We start from the raw sequence: 19686 nt of genomic DNA on the forward strand, positions 1-19686 counted from the left end.
TACATTACTTACAAATGACACCATGAGGGGACCTGAAGATGATGTATTTAGCTTCATTTACTGTATTTGCGGGCCTATAAGTTGATGCAGAGTATAAGTCAAATGAGCAAATTTGGTAAATATACCATCCTTCATTCATATTAGTCAAGGCTGAGTATAAGACGCCATATCAATACTAAGGCTTTTGCTTCATTCCACAGAGCATCACAAATTTTATCCTATCTATAACTAAGTATCCTTTCAGGTCAGTATCAGTAAATGTAACCAAAAGTACATCATTTGTTTCACATGAATTATTTGAAATCTATTATGTATATTTAGTTACATGATGCTGACATGAAAATTTATTGAGTTACATGTAGGATAAAATTTGCAATTCTGTGAGGAATTAAACTTCCGGTTTCATAAATATTAAAAGTGTCACTGTATGCTATTTCAGCTTACCAGCAGTAGGGAAATTGCATACATAATGCTAAAGTGCTTTTTCCATTTTTTTAAAAAATTTTTAAAGAGAAAGGCATATGTATTCCATCAGATTTTTCTTCTTGCACCTTGTGATCAATATAAAATATGGCCCGATATGAGAGAGAGAGATTTCATCTCTTCATAATTTTTTATACCTTATTGCCCCTTTCTAGCTGTAGCTTTTGTCAAAGAGAAAACATTAATAAATTAAATAATAAATGTAAACTGGTTGAGAAATGTACAAGAGTAACCACCTGGCATTTCCTTTCATAATACTGTACCATATTCATAACACTCTCTGAGTAGACTCATTTCCCTATTGGTAGCCTCACTAATCTGATTTGGTCTGACAAATCTTGACCTCAAACTGGTGTTAGCTTGGAAAACCTGACTATAGCTGTAGCTTATTTAATTAGCATGTAAATACAGCTACAAACCATGTGATTCATGGACAGTGGAAGTGGCAACTAAAACTAGAAGGAATTGCTCAATCCGTAGTATTAATTGATGATGGAATATAGTACTGCACATGTACATGAGTAAGATCACAGTCATCAGGTAAGTGAACCATACAATCATCAAGATATCTTTCTCTCTTTCTCGGGGGGTGGGCATAATTTTTTGGTGCAAGAAGAAAAATGTGATGGAATATCTGTCCTTGTCATGGTTATTCATCTTCTAACTTGTCAGTTCTAACCTACATATATGTAATCAGATTTAAGCAATGTATGTTACCAGTGCATGCTGCTTGAGCGCAATTACATCTGATGTATGTTAATTTTTAATACTGACGATCTTGTAATTGTATAAAATCCTTCTTAATGTGTGGTCCTATATTTTTTCTTACACGATCTCATCCCCAAAGTGAAGTTTTTTTTACACATTATTTTTCATATATATTTTTTTACATACAAAAAATTATTTGATGATAAAGCAATTCGGTTGACATGATTCATATGTAAGTCGATTTGGAGTAGAAGACAAGGCTAAGATTTACTGGTCCAAAAGTATGATCTTGTAGGCCAGACAAGGCTAATATTTACTGGTCCAAAAGTATCATTTTGTATGCCAGAGGCTAATATTTACTGGTCCAAAAGTATCATCTTCTAGGCCAGACAAGGCTAATATTTAGTGTCCAAAAGTATCATCTTGTAGGCCAGAGGCTAATATTTACTGGTCCAAAAGTATCATCTTGTAGGCCAGACAAGGCTAATATTTACTGGTCCAAAAGTATCATTTTGTAGGCCAGGCAAGGCTAACATTTACTGGTCCAAAAGTATTATCTTGTAGGCCAGACAAGGCTAATATTTACTGGTCCAAAAGTATCATCTTCTAGGCCAGACAAGGCTAATATTTACTGGTCCAAAAGTATCATCTTGTAGGCCAGACAAGGCTAATATTTACTGGTCCAAAAGTATCATTTTTTAGGCCAGACAAGGCTAATATTTACTGGTCCAAGAGTATCATTTTGTAGGCCAGACAAGGGTAATATTTACTGGTCCAAAAGTATCATCCAAAAATATCATCTTGTAGGCCAGACAAGGCTAATATTTAGTGTCCAAAAGTATCATCTTGTAGGCCAGATAAGGCTAATATTTGCTGTCCAAAAGTATCATCTTGTAGGCCAGACAAGACTAAGATTTACTGTCCAAAAGTATCATCTTGTAGGCCAGACAAGACTAAGATTTACTGTCCAAAAGTATCATCTTGTAGGCCAGACAAGACTAAGATTTACTGTCCAAAAGTATCATCTTGTAGGCCAGACAAGGCTAATATTTAGTGTCCAAAAGTATCATCTTGTAGGCCAGACAAGGCTAATATTTACTGGTCCAAAAGTATCATCTTCTAGGCCAGACAAGGCTAATATTTACTGGTCCAAAAGTATCATCTTGTAGGCCAGACAAGGCTAATATTTACTGGTCCAAAAGTATCATTTTTTAGGCCAGAAAAGGCTAATATTTACTGGTCCAAGAGTATCATTTTGTAGGCCAGACAAGGCTAATATTTACTGGTCCAAAAGTATCATCCAAAAATATCATCTTGTAGGCCAGACAAGGCTAATATTTAGTGTCCAAAAGTATCATCTTGTAGGCCAGATAAGGCTAATATTTGCTGTCCAAAAGTATCATCTTGTAGGCCAGACAAGACTAAGATTTACTGTCCAAAAGTATCATCTTGTAGGCCAGACAAGACTAAGATTTACTGTCCAAAAGTATCATCTTGTAGGCCAGACAAGACTAAGATTTACTGTCCAAAAGTATCATCTTGTAGGCCAGACAAGGCTAATATTTAGTGTCCAAAAGTATCATCTTGTAGGCCAGACAAGGCTAATATTTACTGGTCCAAAAGTATCATCTTGTAGGCCAGACAAGGCTAATATTTAGTGTCCAAAAGTATCATCTTGTAGGCCAGACAAGGCTAATATTTACTGGTCCAAAAGTATCATCCAAAAGTATCATCTTGTATGCCAGACAAGGCTAATATTTAGTGTCCAAAAGTATCATCTTGTAGGCCAGATAAGGCTAATATTTACTGTCCAAAAGTATCATCTTGTAGGCCAGACAAGGCTAATATTTAGTGTCCAAAAGTATCATCTTGTAGGCCAGACAAGGCTAAGATTTACTGTCCAAAAGTATCATCTTGTAGGCCAGACAAGGCTAATATTTAGTGTCCAAAAGTATCATCTTGTAGGCCAGACAAGGCTAATATTTACTGGTCCAAAAGTATCATCCTGTAGGCCAGACAAGGCTAATATTTACTGTCCAAAAGTATCATCTTGTAGGCATAATATTTACTGGTCCGAAAGTATCATCTTGTAGGCCAGACAAGGCTAATATTAACTGGTCCAAAAGTATCATCTTGTAGACCAGCAAATACGGTACAAAATCATTGATATTGTCTTAGGTTGTAAAAGGTACTGGCACCAAAGCCATTTTGGAGCTATATCATGGAATACAATGTGGACCAAAAATTAAATTTGAAAATAAATTTGTTCAAAGAGCGCCCATAAAAGTGACATATATTCCAAAGGAAGTATTGTTAAATTGGAATTAACTTAATAGCATGATCGAAATTTACATGTTGATATTGTTTATCAACCATGATAGCATAATTCTAAACTACATATAAATGGTGATATAATGTTTTTTTACAAAAAAATGGTTTAAATTGGAGAACATGTTACATGTGTGATCAAATAAATGAAAGAGGTATACATTTATTTACTTATCTAAAAGTGTGTGAGAAATATAATTTCAACCTTAATTAAACAATTGTATGGTCTTTGTCAAGTTGTTTTCTGCATAAACTCACAAAAGAAATCTACAGCAAGATATAATCCTTATGTCCTTGTTTGTATCTCATTACAACAAACAAGTAAACATGTGTGTCTATGTATATTAATTAAATCAATAGAGAATTCCCAATTAACAGTAACAAATATTTAATTGAGCTTAATATTAATAAAAATTGTTGAGCAAAGTTAATATGGTCTCATTCATTTAACAATGGATATCAAGATGGTTTCAGTATAGACTTATCAGCTCAAAATTATATGTGAGTTGGGCATTGTATAGGCAGAAATGATTACAACAATCACTGGTTGTAGGGTTTATCAACATACAAGAAACATAGGGGATGAACCTAAAACAGAACAGCAAATACTTAATATACAATACTACAAACGAGACAAATACAATACACAACCCACATGCAGGTATTTCAGGATATTAGCTCAGTAACATATAAATGATATCTTACCCGATATGAAGACTCAAAATGTACAAATGTTACAATTCCCTCAAATTATGACTATATGCAGAAGTGGAACACATGTTCATCTGAAATTGAGAGGAGAAAATGCCAAGGGCTTTTGTGAATTGGCATGGGATCGACATTAGCGCCCTCTTCATTCATGTGCATCAGCACTATGATCAATCACTCATTCATGACAAACACGCATCTGGGTCACATACTCCCCCCATGTGTAAATGTCTTCTGACATTTAGCAAATTTGTTCCTGTGGTATACAAAATTACAGGAACAAATAAACAATCAGTAAATATACATCATGTCTTATGAAAAAATAAAAACAATGCATGATAGGTGTTCACAATTAAGATTTAGATTTGAAAGCAAACTTATAAAAAATAGTCCTCTGAAAGTTCATCCTCTCTTTCATTTTAACATGAACACCATGAAGAATGGTTTTTCATTACCACCTATTCCTTCTTTTTTTTTCTTCATAATTAGTGATGAAATTAAACCACCTTTATTAGCTAGACTCTTCACTGACTTTTTCAGAACTTAACAAATTTATAGCATGGAGTAGGAGAAATTATTGCATAGGATGCTTGACAACATGGTGTGTGATATTTCCGTGTAAATTTATAAGGACTTTTATTATGTGCTCATTTTTGTCTCCATTAACTTTAGATTGTCAGAATCCTTCAGTATTTTATGATAATAAACACCTTCATATTGCACACACATGCATGACATATGTGCCTAAAGACAGTATAGAATATTAGAAACTACTTTGTAAACAAACCATGTACCATCATGTAGTAGACACTGTAGGTTTTGGTTGATTAAATTTGTTTATGAATGAACTGTTTCGTATGTTTATTTCTATTTGACTTTACTATTGTACACTCTTGTTGGTAATCATATCTCAGAGCTTGTTGAGTCCATTAACTTATTCTGCAGCTTTATGTTTATACTTAATTAAAAGTAAAGAATGATTGTCATGCAAGATATATACAGCAGGACAAGAATGGGAATGGGAGACATTGCAACTTGATACATACATAAGGAACAGTTTTCATGCATGATATATATGCAGTAGGACAGGAATGGGAATGTGAGACATTGCAACTTGATACATACATAAGGAACAGTTTTTATGCAGGATATACATACAGTAGGACAGGAATGGGAATGGGAGACATTACCACTTGATACATACATAAAGAACAGTTTTCATGCATGATATACATACAGAACGACAAGAATGGGAATGCGAGACATTACCACTTGATACATACATAAAGAACAGTTTTCATGCATGATATACATACAGCAGGACAGGAATGGGAATGGGAGACATTACCACTTGATACATACATAAAGAACAGTTTTCATGCATGATATACATGCAGCAGGACAGGAATGGGAATGTGAGACATTACCAATTGATATATACATAAAGAACTGTTTTCATGCATGATATACATACAGCAGGACAGGAATGGGAATGGGAGACATTACCACTTGATACATACATAAAGAACAGTTTTCATGCATGATATACATACAGAACGACAAGAATGGGAATGCGAGACATTACCACTTGATACATACATAAAGAACAGTTTTCATGCATGATATACATACAGCAGGACAGGAATGGGAATGGGAGACATTACCACTTGATACATACATAAAGAACAGTTTTCATGCATGATATACATGCAGCAGGACAGGAATGGGAATGTGAGACATTACCAATTGATATATACATAAAGAACAGTTTTCATGCATGATATACATACAGCAGGACAGGAATGGGAATGGGAGACATTACCACTTGATACATACATAAAGAACAGTTTTCATGCATGATATACATGCAGCAGGACAAGAATGGGAATGGGAGACATTGCAACTTGATAAGGCAGGTAGATAGTGTTCTATAGTTTTGTACGATATTTGTTACTTTTTTGTTTTCAATTTTAGTATATTTGTGCAACCAGAGAGTGGACTACTGTATTTCCAGCTGTCAAAGTCAACACACATTGTGAATGCCTTCAAGGAGGCCAGAGATATTGTTGTAAGTATACATTGCACTAATTTATTCATGACATATTGTTGTAAGTTTACATTGTGCTAATTTATTCATGAGATATTGTTTTAAGTTTACATTGTGCTAATTTATTCATGAGATATTGTTGTAAGTATACATTGTGCTAATTTATTCATGAGATTGTTGTAAGTATACATTAAGTTTACATTGTGCTAATTTATTCATGAGATATTGTTGTAAGTATACATTAAGTATACATTGTGCTAATTTATTCATGAGATATTGTTGTAAGTATACATTACTCTAATTTATTCATGAGATAGTGTTGTAAGTATACATTATTCTAATTTATTCATGAGATATTGTTGTAAGTATACATTACTCTAATTTACTCATGAGATATTGTTGTAAGTATACATTACTCTAATTTATTCATGAGATATTGTTGTAAGTATACATTACTCTAATTTATTCTTGAGATATTGTTGTAAGTATACATTGCGCTAATTTATTCATAATTATGGATCTGTCAAGTGTTTTTATTCAAATGTATGTTATTACTGTAAATTCACTATTTTTACCTTGTTTTTAATTTTTATCAATTTTGTGTTGTTACAAACTGCAGATTTCATGAACCAGTGAACAAAGATCCTTCTGTGGAAATAACTGGACTCCTTGCCCACTTAACATGTTTAAATATCAACAATAATGTAACTTTTTGCAAAACCAACAAAATTGATGCCCCAAAAATGAATGAACTCGTTAGAGAAAATTCTAATTGATCAATAGACATTTTTAAACAAAATTCAAAGGTTCTAATTGGTTGAAAGCTATCGTTGGATAGATTATTTTGGCTCTGTTTGGTAGCCATTTATATAAGACATGGTTCTTGTGGTTTTCCATATGTGTATGAAGCCCTGCTGGCTTTACATGTTTATTGTTATGTCTTTACACATTTTAATCATTTGGAAGTTTCATTCTGAATGTAATACTAAAAATAGTTTCTATTAAAAAATTATTTAATTAGAATCACATTTCAAAATAAAACTATAGAGTATCACACATTAACATCAAGTAGGGGTAATACAAAAGTAGATAAATAAAATAGTCCTATGTACATAACATTGAAGTAGTGAATGACTAGTAAAAGTTGTAAGATTCAATCAGATCCTTACACTGTTTATTCAGGGTGTACAGGATGGTACATTGTAATATCACCATATTTTAATTTATATATGATCTGATGCAAATCAAGGGAAATACTGTGTGTACAGGATGTTACACTAAGATCCTAATTCTAATGTATATGTTTTCCGAGGCAGATCAAAGGAAATGTGTTATACAGGATATTATATTAATGTCATAATTTCCATATTTCAGAAGCAAATCGAGTGTAACAGGGTGTACAAGATGATATGTTACATAGCTAAGTGAGTTTATGGTATGGTCCTATGTCTGAAGCTGATCATCTTTTTACAGCTTCTCATGAAACTCTTTCACATTTGTTCAGATAATGCCATTGTGCTGTCAGATATGGCCAGCATTACTAAAAATGTATAAACCTCTGAACAGCTTCTTCTCAAAAACTGTTAGCAAATTTGAAGGAAAGCATCGAGGCATGAAGGTCTATCAGATGTGTTCAAATAATACCAATCCACCATCAGTATGGTCACCATTGCTAAAAGTAGTTGTTGTTTGACTAGCCCTCTTTTCAGAGGTTTTGTCAGGTATCACAGATGATGTGTGGATCCAAGCTACTTAAAAGGACGGATACCAGCTGTACTTGTGGAACATCCTTCTCTAAGCCAGACAGACACCCATTCCAATCTGGTTCATCTGAGGAAAGCAATATACACCCTTCTACAGAAAGAAGTAGAATAAGTGGGAAATGACCATTCTCTGGTTTTTAGTCTTAGATCCTTTGGTTTTAAAGAAAGGCAGCAAGTTTCAGCTCATCATTAGTCTTTCCACTTTAATCAAACCTCTGCTGGAAGAACACTTCAAGATAGAGACTACCAACTTGGTGAGGAACACCATAAGTCCCTGTGACTGGACAGTTTCCATAGATCACCAGGATGCATACCTTCACATCCCCATAACAACAGATACCTCCAGTTTTGAAAGGGCCAAGACATATTTCGAGTTTGCCTCTGTCCTTAGAGCCTTTTCCCATGGTGAGGGGGATAATAATGGCTTCCTTGAGTACTTAGCAAGCCCCTTCCTCCAGTATTCCATCTACTGATTGATGCACAATGTCCTCAGAATAATCTCCTGAAGGACCAATCTTTTAGTCAATGGTGACTTCCCTGGATCTAATTCCCAACGTAGACAAATTGGTTATCATCCCTTTCCAGTAATATGTGTATGTGGGGATGAATTAACTCACCAGTCAAGATAGGGTTATTGTTCCAGCAGTCAGGATGGCTCATGTTCCTTACCTCTGTGGGTAGTTTTATCCCCTTTCTGCATTTTGCACTGTTATAACTGCTGAAGTTTGTTATATTATAGATATGTGTCCAGTCATCAATTTTGATGTCACTTTCTGCAGGTCTCATGTTTAGCATGAACAGAGGAAGTGTCAAAGTCACTATACACTTCTAACGTTTCTTATCCCTTTTTTATCTTGCAGAGGGGCTATGCAAAGGGGGAGACTGATTTTAGTGAGATTGAGTTGGAGTCAGCCAAAAGTAGCCTGACATTTAAAGTGATTTTAAAGGAAAAGACAGTCTCCGAGGCATCCAAGGAATGCCTTCTCTCCTACTATAGAGGGGTGTCACATACTTACAATAGGTAAGTAACTACTACAATAGGGGGGTGTTCCATTCTTACAATAGGTAAGTAACTCCTGCAATAGGTGGTGTTCCATTCTTACAGTAGGTAAGTAACTCCTATAGAGGGGTGTCGCATACTTGCAGTAGGTAAGTAACTCTTATAGAGTGGTATCACATACTTGCAGCAGGCAAGTAACTCCTTTAGAGGGGAGTTGCATGCTTACAATAGGTAAATAACTCCTATTACACTGTTCCTTCATTAACTCGCACACAACAGTGTCCAAAAACATAGACTGCGTTATAAGCAAGGGTACGAGTTACTGAGGGACCTCCAAAAAATAAAAATGGATGGTATTCCTGAACATAACAAAACGATAGGGGTGGAGTGGGAGGGGGATGACTGGGCTGTTTAGTGGCTAAATACTCGTTGGTAGCAATAGTCAATAAAGCACTTTTTGTAAGACTGTTTTTCATGTTTCTGTATCAGATACCTTTATTTTCAAGATATCAGACCACTCAAAGTAAGTTAACAATATTCCACCTGGTTTCAACAACTTTCATGTGTACATGAAAACATTGTGTATTATGTCACTGCATTTTGTTGTTGTTAACAAGTTTGGTTCCTTGATTCATAAGCTCCCTGCACTGCAACAAAAGGATCAAATAAAGCATTGAACTAGGCTAACTGTTGTTTCAAACCAAACAAGATTCTTTTTGTTCTTAAAAACTAGTGACATTTACTTTTTAAACAAATGTCAGCATCAAACTCATTATGTTTATTTGTTCTATTAGTAAAATATTGATGCTGGGATTTAATTGAAAAAATATTCTCATTCTTATGGAAATCTTGGAGTGCCAATTCAAGAATTGTGAAACTTGCTTCACCCCAATCAACCGTATCAGTGAAACAAAGCATTTTATTTCACCAGGTGTTCATTTCACTTAGTTGTCTTGCTATCTTTGATCACATGTGTGAATGAGTAGGCAAATATAAGGTAGTTTAATTATATTACATACACAATAATATTAAACTGGAGTTGCCCACTGGTTAAGGTACTGGACTCACAACCAGAAGGGTGTAGGTTTGATTCCCACCATTGAATGAGATTTGATTGGCTACCAAGATGTACCTATTGGGCAATGCACTTCACTCCACTTGCCTTGGCATGGACCGCTGGGGTGGCCTTGTGGTTATAGCATCTGCCTTGGATGCAGGAGGTCCAGGGTTTGAACCCTGGCCATGTCATACCAAAGACTTATAAAAAATGGTACTAACAGCTGTCTCACTAGGCACTCAGCATCAAGAAGTTAGTGTTAGGATTGGTCAGCCTGGTGTCAGGATAATGCAACTGGGTGGAACATCATGTTACATGTCTGCAGTATGATGCCTCAGTGCTAGACATCACTATAAACTGCCACACTGCAGACATCATAGCAATATGACTGAAACATTGTTAAAGCTACGTTAAAAATCCAAATCACACACACACACACACCTTAGCATGATAAATCCATAGAAATGTTGCTGTGCCATGAAATACAACCAAACACTCCACTTGCCTTGGCATGATAAATCCATAGAAGTGTTGATGTGCCATGAAACAACCAAACACCCACTTGCCTTGGCATGATATATCCATAGAAGTGTTGCTGGGCCATGAAACATCCAAACACTCCACTTGCCTTGGCATGATATATTCATAGAAGTATTGCTGTGCTATGAAATACAACCAAACACTCAATTTGCCTTGGCATGATATATCCATAGAAGTGTTGCTGTGATATGAAACACAACCAAACACTCCACTTGCCTTGGCATGATATATCCATAGAGGTGTTGATGTGCCATGAAACCACCAAACACTCCACTTGCCTTGGCATGATAAATCCATAGAAGTGTTGATGTGCCATGAAACATCCAAACACTCCACTTGCCTTGGCATGATATTTCTATATAAATGTTACTGTGCCCTGAAACATCAAACTTTGAATGATTTGACAGGATCTTTACCTTCAGGCTTTTCTAATGTCATTTCATGCTCTACACACTGCAAGTGCTTCTAATGTCTTTACATGCTCTACACACTATGCATTTCTAATGCCTTTTCATGTTCTACACACTGAGTGCGTTTCTAATGCCTTTTCATGCTCTACACACTGAATGTGTTTGTAATGCCTTTTCATGCTCTACACACTGAATCTGCTTATAATGCCTTTTCATGCTCTAAACACGGGATATGTTTATAATGCCTTCTCATACTCTAAAGACTGAATGTGTTTCAAATGCTTTTTCATGCTCTAAACACTGAATGTGTTTCTAATGCCTTTTCATGCTCTAAACATGGGATATGTTTATAATGCCTTTTCATGCTCTAAACACTGAATGTGTTTCTAATGCCTTTTCATGCTCTAAACACGGGATATGTTTCTAATGCCTTTTCAGACTCTACATACTGAATGTGTTTCTAATGTCTTTTCATGCTGTAAACATGGGATATGTTTCTAATGCCTTTTCATGCACTACACATTGAATGTGTTTCTAATGAATTTTCATGCTCTACACCCTGAATGCATTTCTAATGACTTTTCATGCTCTACAAACTGGATGTTTCTAATGCTTTTTCATGCTCTAATCAATGGACGTGTTTCTAATACTTTTTCATGCTCTAATCAATGGACGTGTTTCTAATGTCTTTTCATGCTCTTCACACTAAATATGTTTCGAATGCCTTTTCATGCACTAAACTGAATGTGTTTCTAATGCCTTTTCATGCTCTACACACTGAATGTGTTTCTAATGTCTTTTTATGCTCAGCACACTGTATATGGCTCTTTTTGATTTATACTGTGTGTGTGTTTCTAATGCTTTTTTATGCTGTACACACCATGTTTCTAATGCTTTTTATGCTTTACACACTATATGTGTTTGTAATGAATTTTCATGCTGTACATGCCATGTTTCTAATGCTTTTTTATGCTGTACACACCATATGTGTTTGTAATGTCTTTTCATGCTGTACACACCATATGTGTTTCTAATGCTTTCTTATGCTGTACATACCATATTTGTAATGTCTTTTCATGCTTAAGACACTGTATGTTTCAAGTGGTTTTTGATGCTCTATACACTTTGCATGTTTCTAATGCCTTCTCATACTCTTACACTGTGTTTTATTACCATTTTATACACAGCACAGTTTGTGTTTCAAATGCATTTTCATGCTCTACACATTGTGTTTCTGATGCCTTTTCATGATCTATTTACTGTATATGTTTTTAATGCCTTTTCATGATCTATATACTGTATGTGTTCCTAATGCCATTCCTTGATCCATAAACTCACTGTGTTTCTGATGCCTATTCATTATATCTATACTGTATGTGTTTCTGATGCATTTTCTTGATCTATAAACTCACTGTGTATGATGCCTTTTCATGATAGATTTACTGTATGTGTTTCTAATGCCTATTCATGATCTATATACTGTATGTTTCTAATGCCTATTCATGAGCTATATACTGTAAGTTTCTGATGCCTTTTCATGATCTCTTTACTGTATGTGTTTCTAATGCCTATTCATGATCTATATACTGTATGTGTTTCTAATGCCTTTTCATGATCTATATACTGTATGTGTTTCTAATGCCTTTTCATGATCTATATACTGTATGTGTTTCTAATGCCTTTTCATGATCTATATACTGTATGTGTTGCTAATGTTTTTTCATGATCTATATATACTGTATGTGTTTCTAAATCCTTTTCATGATCTATATACTGTATGTGTTTCTAATGCCTTTTTATGATCTATATACTGTATGTGTTTCTGATGCCATTTCATGATCTATAAACTCATCTGTTCATATGTTTGAAAGGTGAGGAAGAGCAAGTGACCTTTTCAAGACACTAGCCTGACCAGATGAGTGGAATTTCAAGCTAATTATTTCAAATTAGTGAGATTAGTGTTCTGTAGAATTTTTTATTTTTACAGGGACCTATTGCAGAAGATATCCAAAGTTAGCATTGCAGACTTGCAGAGTGTTGGACAGAAGTACATGGCACCACTTTTTGATGTGTCACAGATCAGATGTGTTGTATGTTGTCACCCATCCAAAGTGGATGAAATCTCAGGAGAATTTAGGGAGTGAGTACAATAGAGAGGGGGACTGGATCCTGTTTGTCTTATTATGTTGTAGCATCGTATATTGTTACAATTTGATATTCTTACTCTAAATATTACAAACATTTTGTGAATCATATCCTGTTTTGTGTCTAACCAGGCCACAATTGTATAAGAAAGTAATTTTTATCTAACTAGGCCACAAAAGAATAGAAAAGTAATAATCTCTAATTAGTCCACATTGGAATAGGAATGTAACAAGTCTGATTTTGTGTTGTTCAATTCTGTAATAGGAATGTAACAAGGCCGAATGTATGTTGTTCATTTCTGTAATAGGAATGTAACAAGGCTGAATTTATGTTGTTTAATTCTGTAATAGGAATGTAACAAGCTGAATGTATGTTGTTCAGTTCTGTAATAGGAATGTAACATGGCTGAATGCATGTTGTTCAGTTCTGTAATAGGAATGTAACAAGCTGAATGTATGTTGTTCAGTTCTGGAATAGGAATGTAACAAGGCTGAATTTATGTTGTTCAGTTCTGTAATAGGAACGTAACAAGGCTGAATGCATGTTGTTCAGTTCTGTAATAGGAATGTAACAAGGCTGAATGTATGTTGTTCATTTCTGTAATAGGAATGTAACAAGGCTGAATGTATGTTGTTCAGTTCTGGAATAGGAATGTAACATGGCTGAATGCATGTTGTTTAATTCTGTAAAAGAATGTAACAAGCTGAATGTATGTTGTTCAGTTCTGGATTAGGAATGTAACAAGGGTGAATGTATGTTGTTCAATTCTGTAATAGGAATGTAACAAGCTGAATGTATGTTGTTCAGTTCTGTAATATGAATGTAACAAGGCTGAATGCATGTTGTTTAGTTCTGGAATAGGAATGTAACAAGGTTGAATGTATATTGTTCACTTCTGTAATAGGATTGTAACAAGGCTGAATGCATGTTGTTCAGTGCTGTAATAGGAATGTAACAAGCTGAATGCATGTTGTTCAATTCTGTAATAGGAATGTAACAAGCTGAATGTATGTTGTTCAATTCTGTAATAGGATTGTAACAAGCTGAATGTATGTTCAGTTCTGGAATAGGAATATAACAAGGCTGAATTTATATTGTTCAGTTCTGTAATAGGAATGTAACAAGGCTGAATGCATGTTGTTCAGTGCTGTAATAGGAATGTAACAAGCTGAATGCATGTTGTTCATTTCTGTAATAGGAATGTAACAAACTGAATGTATGTTGTTCAATTCTGTAATAGGAATGTAACAAGGGTGAATGTATGTTGTTCAGTTCTGTAATAGGAATGTAACACGGCTGAATGCATGTTGTTCAGTTCTGTGATAGGAATGTAACAAGGGTGAATGTATTTTGTTCAGTTCTGTAATAGGAATGTAACAAGCTGAATGTATGTTGTTCAGTTCTGTAATAGGAATGTAAAAAGGCTGAATGCATGTTGTTCACTCCTGTAATAGGAATGTAACAAGCTGAATGTATGTTGTTCAGTTCGGTAATAGGAATGTAACAAGCTGAATGTATGTTGTTCAGTTCTGTAATAGGAATGTAACAAGGCTGAATGCATGTTGTTCACTTCTGTAATAGGAATGTAACAAGGCTGAATGCATGTTGTTCAGTTCGGTAATAGGAATGTAACAAGCTGAATGTATGTTGTTCAATTCTGTAATAGGAATGTAAAAAGGCTGAATGCATGTTGTTCACTCCTGTAATAGGAATGTAACAAGCTGAATGTATGTTGTTCAGTTCGGTAATAGGAATGTAACAAGGCTGAATGTATGTTGCTCAGTTCTGTAATAGGAATGTAACAAGCTGAATGTATGTTGTTCAGTTTGGTAATAGGAATGTAACAAGCTGAATGTATGTTGTTCAGTTCTGTAATAGGAATGTAACAAGGCTGAATGCATGTTGTTCAGTGCTGTAATAGGAATGTAACAAGCTGAATGCATGTTGTTCATTTCTGTAATAGGAATGTAACAACTGAATGTGTGTTCAATTCTGTAATAGGAATGTAACAAGCTGAATGTATGTTGCTCAGTTCTGTAATTGGAATGTAACAAGCTGAATGTATGTTGTTCAGTTTGGTAATAGGAATGTAACAAGCTGAATGTATGTTGTTCAGTTCTGTAATAGGAATGTAACAAGGCTGAATGCATGTTGTTCAGTGCTGTAATAGGAATGTAACAAGCTGAATGCATGTTGTTCATTTCTGTAATAGGAATGTAACAACTGAATGTGTGTTCAATTCTGTAATAGGAATGTAACAAGCTGAATGTATGTTGCTCAGTTCTGTAATAGGAATGTAACAAGCTGAATGTATGTTGTTCAGTTCGGTAATAGGAATGTAACAAGCTGAATGTATGTTGTTCAGTTCTGTAATAGGAATGTAACAAGCTGAATGTATGTTGTTCAATTCTGTAATAGGAATGTAACAAGGCTGAATGCATGTTGTTCAGTGCTGTAATAGGAATGTAACAAGCTGAATATATGTTGTTCAGGTCTATAATAGGAATGTAAGAAGGCTGAATGTATGTTGTTTACTTTTGTAATAGGAATGTAACAAGGCTGAATGTATGTTGTTTACTTTTGTAATAGGAATGTAACAAGGCTGAATGTATGTTGTTCAATTCTGTAATAGCAATGTAACAAGGCTGAATGTATGTTGTTCAGTTCTGGAATAGGAATGTAACAAGGTTGAATGTATGTTGTTCACTTCTGTAATAGGAATGTAACAAGCTGAATGTACTTTGTTCAATTCTGTACTAGGAATGTAACAAGCTGAATGTATTTTGTTTACTTTTGTAATAGGAATGTAACAAGGTTGAATGTATGTTGTTCACATCTGTAATAGGAATGTAACAAGGCTGAATGCATGTTGTTTAATTCTGTAATAGGAATGTAACAAGCTGAATGTATTTTGTTCAATTCTGTAATAGGAATGTAACAAGCTGAATGTATTTTGTTTACTTTTGTAATAGGAATGTAACAAGGTTGAATGTATGTTGTTCACTTCAGTAATAGGAATGTAACAAGGCTGAATGTGTGTTGTTCAATTCTGTAATAGCAATGTAACAATGCTGAATGTATGTTGTTCAGTTCTGGAATAGGAATGTAACAAGGTTGAATGTATGTTGTTCACTTCTGTAATAGGAATGTAACAAGGCTGAATGTATGTTGTTTACTTTTGTAATAGGAATGTAACAAGGCTGAATGTATGTTGTTCAATTCTGTAATAGCAATGTAACAAGGCTGAATGTATGTTGTTCAGTTCTGGAATAGGAATGTAACAAGCTGAATGTATTTTGTTCAATTCTGTAATAGGAATGTAACAAACTGAATGTATTTTATTTACTTTTGTAATAGCAATGTAACAAGGTTGAATGTATGTTGTTCACTTCTGTAATAGGAATGTAACAAGGCTGAATGTATGTTGTTCACTTTTGTAATAGGAATGTAACAAGGTTGAATTTATGTTGTTCAATTCTGTAATAGGAACGTAACAAGCTGAATGTATTTTGTTTACTTTTGTAATAAGAATGTAAGAAGGCTGAATGCATGTTGTTTAATTCTGTAATAGGAATGTAACAAGCTGAATGTATTTAGTTCAATTCTGTAATAGGAATGTAACAAGCTGAATGTATTTTGTTTACTTTTGTAATAGGAATGTAACAAGGTTGAATGTGTGTTGTTCACTTCTGTAATATTAATCTGACAAGGCTGAATGTATGTTGTTCACTTTTGTAATAGGAATGTAACAAGGCTGAATGCATGTTGTTTAATTCTGTAATAGTAATGTAACAAGCTGAATGTATGTTGTTCAGTTCTGTAATAGGAATGTAACAAGGCTGAATGTATGTTGTTCAATTCTGTAATAGGAATGTAACAAGGCTGAATGTATGTTGTTCAGTTCTGGAATAGGAATGTAGCTAGGCTGAATTTATGTTGTTTAATTCTGTAATAGGAATATAACAAGTCTGAATGTATGTTGTTCAATTCTGTAACAGGAATGTAGCTAGGCTGAATTTATGTTATTTAATTCTGTAATAGGTATGTAACAAGGCTGAATGTATGTTGTTCAGTTCTGTAATAGGAATGTAACATGGCTGAATGCATGTTGTTCAGTTCTGTAATAGGAATTTAACAAGCTGAATGTATGTTGTTCAGTTCTGGAATAGGAATGTAACAAGGCTGAATTTATGTTGTTCAGTTCTGTAATAGGAACGTAGCAAGGCTGAATGCATGTTGTTCAGTTCTGTAATAGGAATGTAACAAGGCTGAATGTATGTTGTTCATTTCTGTAATAGGAATGTAACAAGGCTGAATGTATGTTGTTCAGTTCTGGAATAGGAATGTAACATGGCTGAATGCATGTTGTTTAATTCTGTAAAAGAATGTAACAAGCTGAATGTATGTTGTTCAGTTCTGGATTAGGAATGTAACAAGGGTGAATGTATGTTGTTCAATTCTGTAATAGGAATGTAACAAGCTGAATGTATGTTGTTCAGTTCTGTAATATGAATGTAACAAGGCTGAATGCATGTTGTTTAGTTCTGGAATAGGAATGTAACAAGGTTGAATGTATATTGTTCACTTCTGTAATAGGATTGTAACAAGGCTGAATGCATGTTGTTCAGTACTGTAATAGGAATGTAACAAGCTGAATGCATGTTGTTCAATTCTGTAATAGGAATGTAACAAGCTGAATGTATGTTGTTCAATTCTGTAATAGGATTGTAACAAGCTGAATGTATGTTCAGTTCTGGAATAGGAATGTAACAAGGCTGAATTTATATTGTTCAGTTCTGTAATAGGAATGTAACAAGGCTGAATGCATGTTGTTCAGTGCTGTAATAGGAATGTAACAAGCTGAATGCATGTTGTTCATTTCTGTAATAGGAATGTAACAAACTGAATGTATGTTGTTCAATTCTGTAATAGGAATGTAACAAGGGTGAATGTATGTTGTTCAGTTCTGTAATAGGAATGTAACACGGCTGAATGCATGTTGTTCAGTTCTGTGATAGGAATGTAACAAGGGTGAATGTATTTTGTTCAGTTCTGTAATAGGAATGTAACAAGCTGAATGTATGTTGTTCAGTTCTGTAATAGGAATGTAAAAAGGCTGAATGCATGTTGTTCACTCCTGTAATAGGAATGTAACAAGGCTGAATGTATGTTGTTCAGTTCGGTAATAGGAATGTAACAAGCTGAATGTATGTTGTTCAGTTCTGTAATAGGAATGTAACAAGGGTGAATGTATGTTGTTCAGTTCTGTAATAGGAATGTAACACGGCTGAATGCATGTTGTTCAGTTCTGTGATAGGAATGTAACAAGGGTGAATGTATTTTGTTCAGTTCTGTAATAGGAATGTAACAAGCTGAATGTATGTTGTTCAATTCTGTAATAGGAATGTAAAAAGGCTGAATGCATGTTGTTCACTCCTGTAATAGGAATGTAACAAGCTGAATGTATGTTGTTCAGTTCTGTAATAGGAATGTAACAAGGCTGAATGCATGTTGTTCACTTCTGTAATAGGAATGTAACAACTGAATGTGTGTTCAATTCTGTAATAGGAATGTAACAAGCTGAATGTATGTTGCTCAGTTCTGTAATAGGAATGTAACAAGCTGAATGTATGTTGTTCAGTTCGGTAATAGGAATGTAACAAGCTGAATGTATGTTGTTCAGTTCTGTAATAGGAATGTAACAAGGCTGAATGCATGTTGTTCAGTGCTGTAATAGGAATGTAACAAGCTGAATGCATGTTGTTCATTTCTGTAATAGGAATGTAACAACTGAATGTGTGTTCAATTCTGTAATAGGAATGTAACAAGCTGAATGTATGTTGCTCAGTTCTGTAGTAGGAATGTAACAAGCTGAATGTATGTTGTTCAGTTCGGTAATAGGAATGTAACAAGCTGAATGTATGTTGTTCAGTTCTGTAATAGGAATGTAACAAGCTGAATGTATGTTGTTCAATTCTGCAATGGGAATGTAACAAGGCTGAATGCATGTTGTTCAGTGCTGTAATAGGAATGTAACAAGCTGAATATATGTTGTTCAGGTCTATAATAGGAATGTAAGAAGGCTGAATGTATGTTATTTACTTTTGTAATAGGAATGTAACAAGGCTGAATGTATGTTGTTCAATTCTGTAATAGCAATGTAACAAGGCTGAATGTATGTTGTTCAGTTCTGGAATAGGAATGTAACAAGGTTGAATGTATGTTGTTCACTTCTGTAATAGGAATGTAACAAGCTGAATGTATTTTGTTCAATTCTGTAATAGGAATGTAACAAGCTGAATGTATTTTGTTTACTTTTGTAATAGGAATGTAACAAGGTTGAATGTATGTTGTTCACATCTGTAATAGGAATGTAACAAGGCTGAATGCATGTTGTTTAATTCTTTAATAGGAATGTAACAAGCTGAATGTATTTTGTTCAATTCTGTAATAGGAATGTAACAAGCTGAATGTATTTTGTTTACTTTTGTAATAGG

The 19686-nt window shown here is 34.4% G+C and overlaps 1 protein-coding gene across 1 annotated transcript in view; it reads left to right on the forward strand.

Annotated features, from left to right (window-relative positions):
* The window catches only part of LOC149777645 (uncharacterized protein C05D11.1-like), a 104878-nt gene that overhangs the window by 82130 nt on the left and 3062 nt on the right, over positions 1–19686 (forward strand). Inside the window, exons 20-22 of the mRNA XM_089938705.1 lie at positions 6202–6295; positions 8898–9058; positions 13032–13184. Of these exons, the coding sequence (XP_089794831.1) occupies positions 6202–6295; positions 8898–9058; positions 13032–13184 (408 nt within the window). The remainder of the gene's footprint in view (positions 1–6201; positions 6296–8897; positions 9059–13031; positions 13185–19686) is intronic.

Source organism: Sinohyriopsis cumingii, chromosome 17 (assembly GCF_028554795.1).
Source record: "Sinohyriopsis cumingii isolate HCF-2022 chromosome 17, ASM2855479v2, whole genome shotgun sequence".
Classification (NCBI taxonomy): domain Eukaryota; kingdom Metazoa; phylum Mollusca; class Bivalvia; order Unionida; family Unionidae; genus Sinohyriopsis; species Sinohyriopsis cumingii.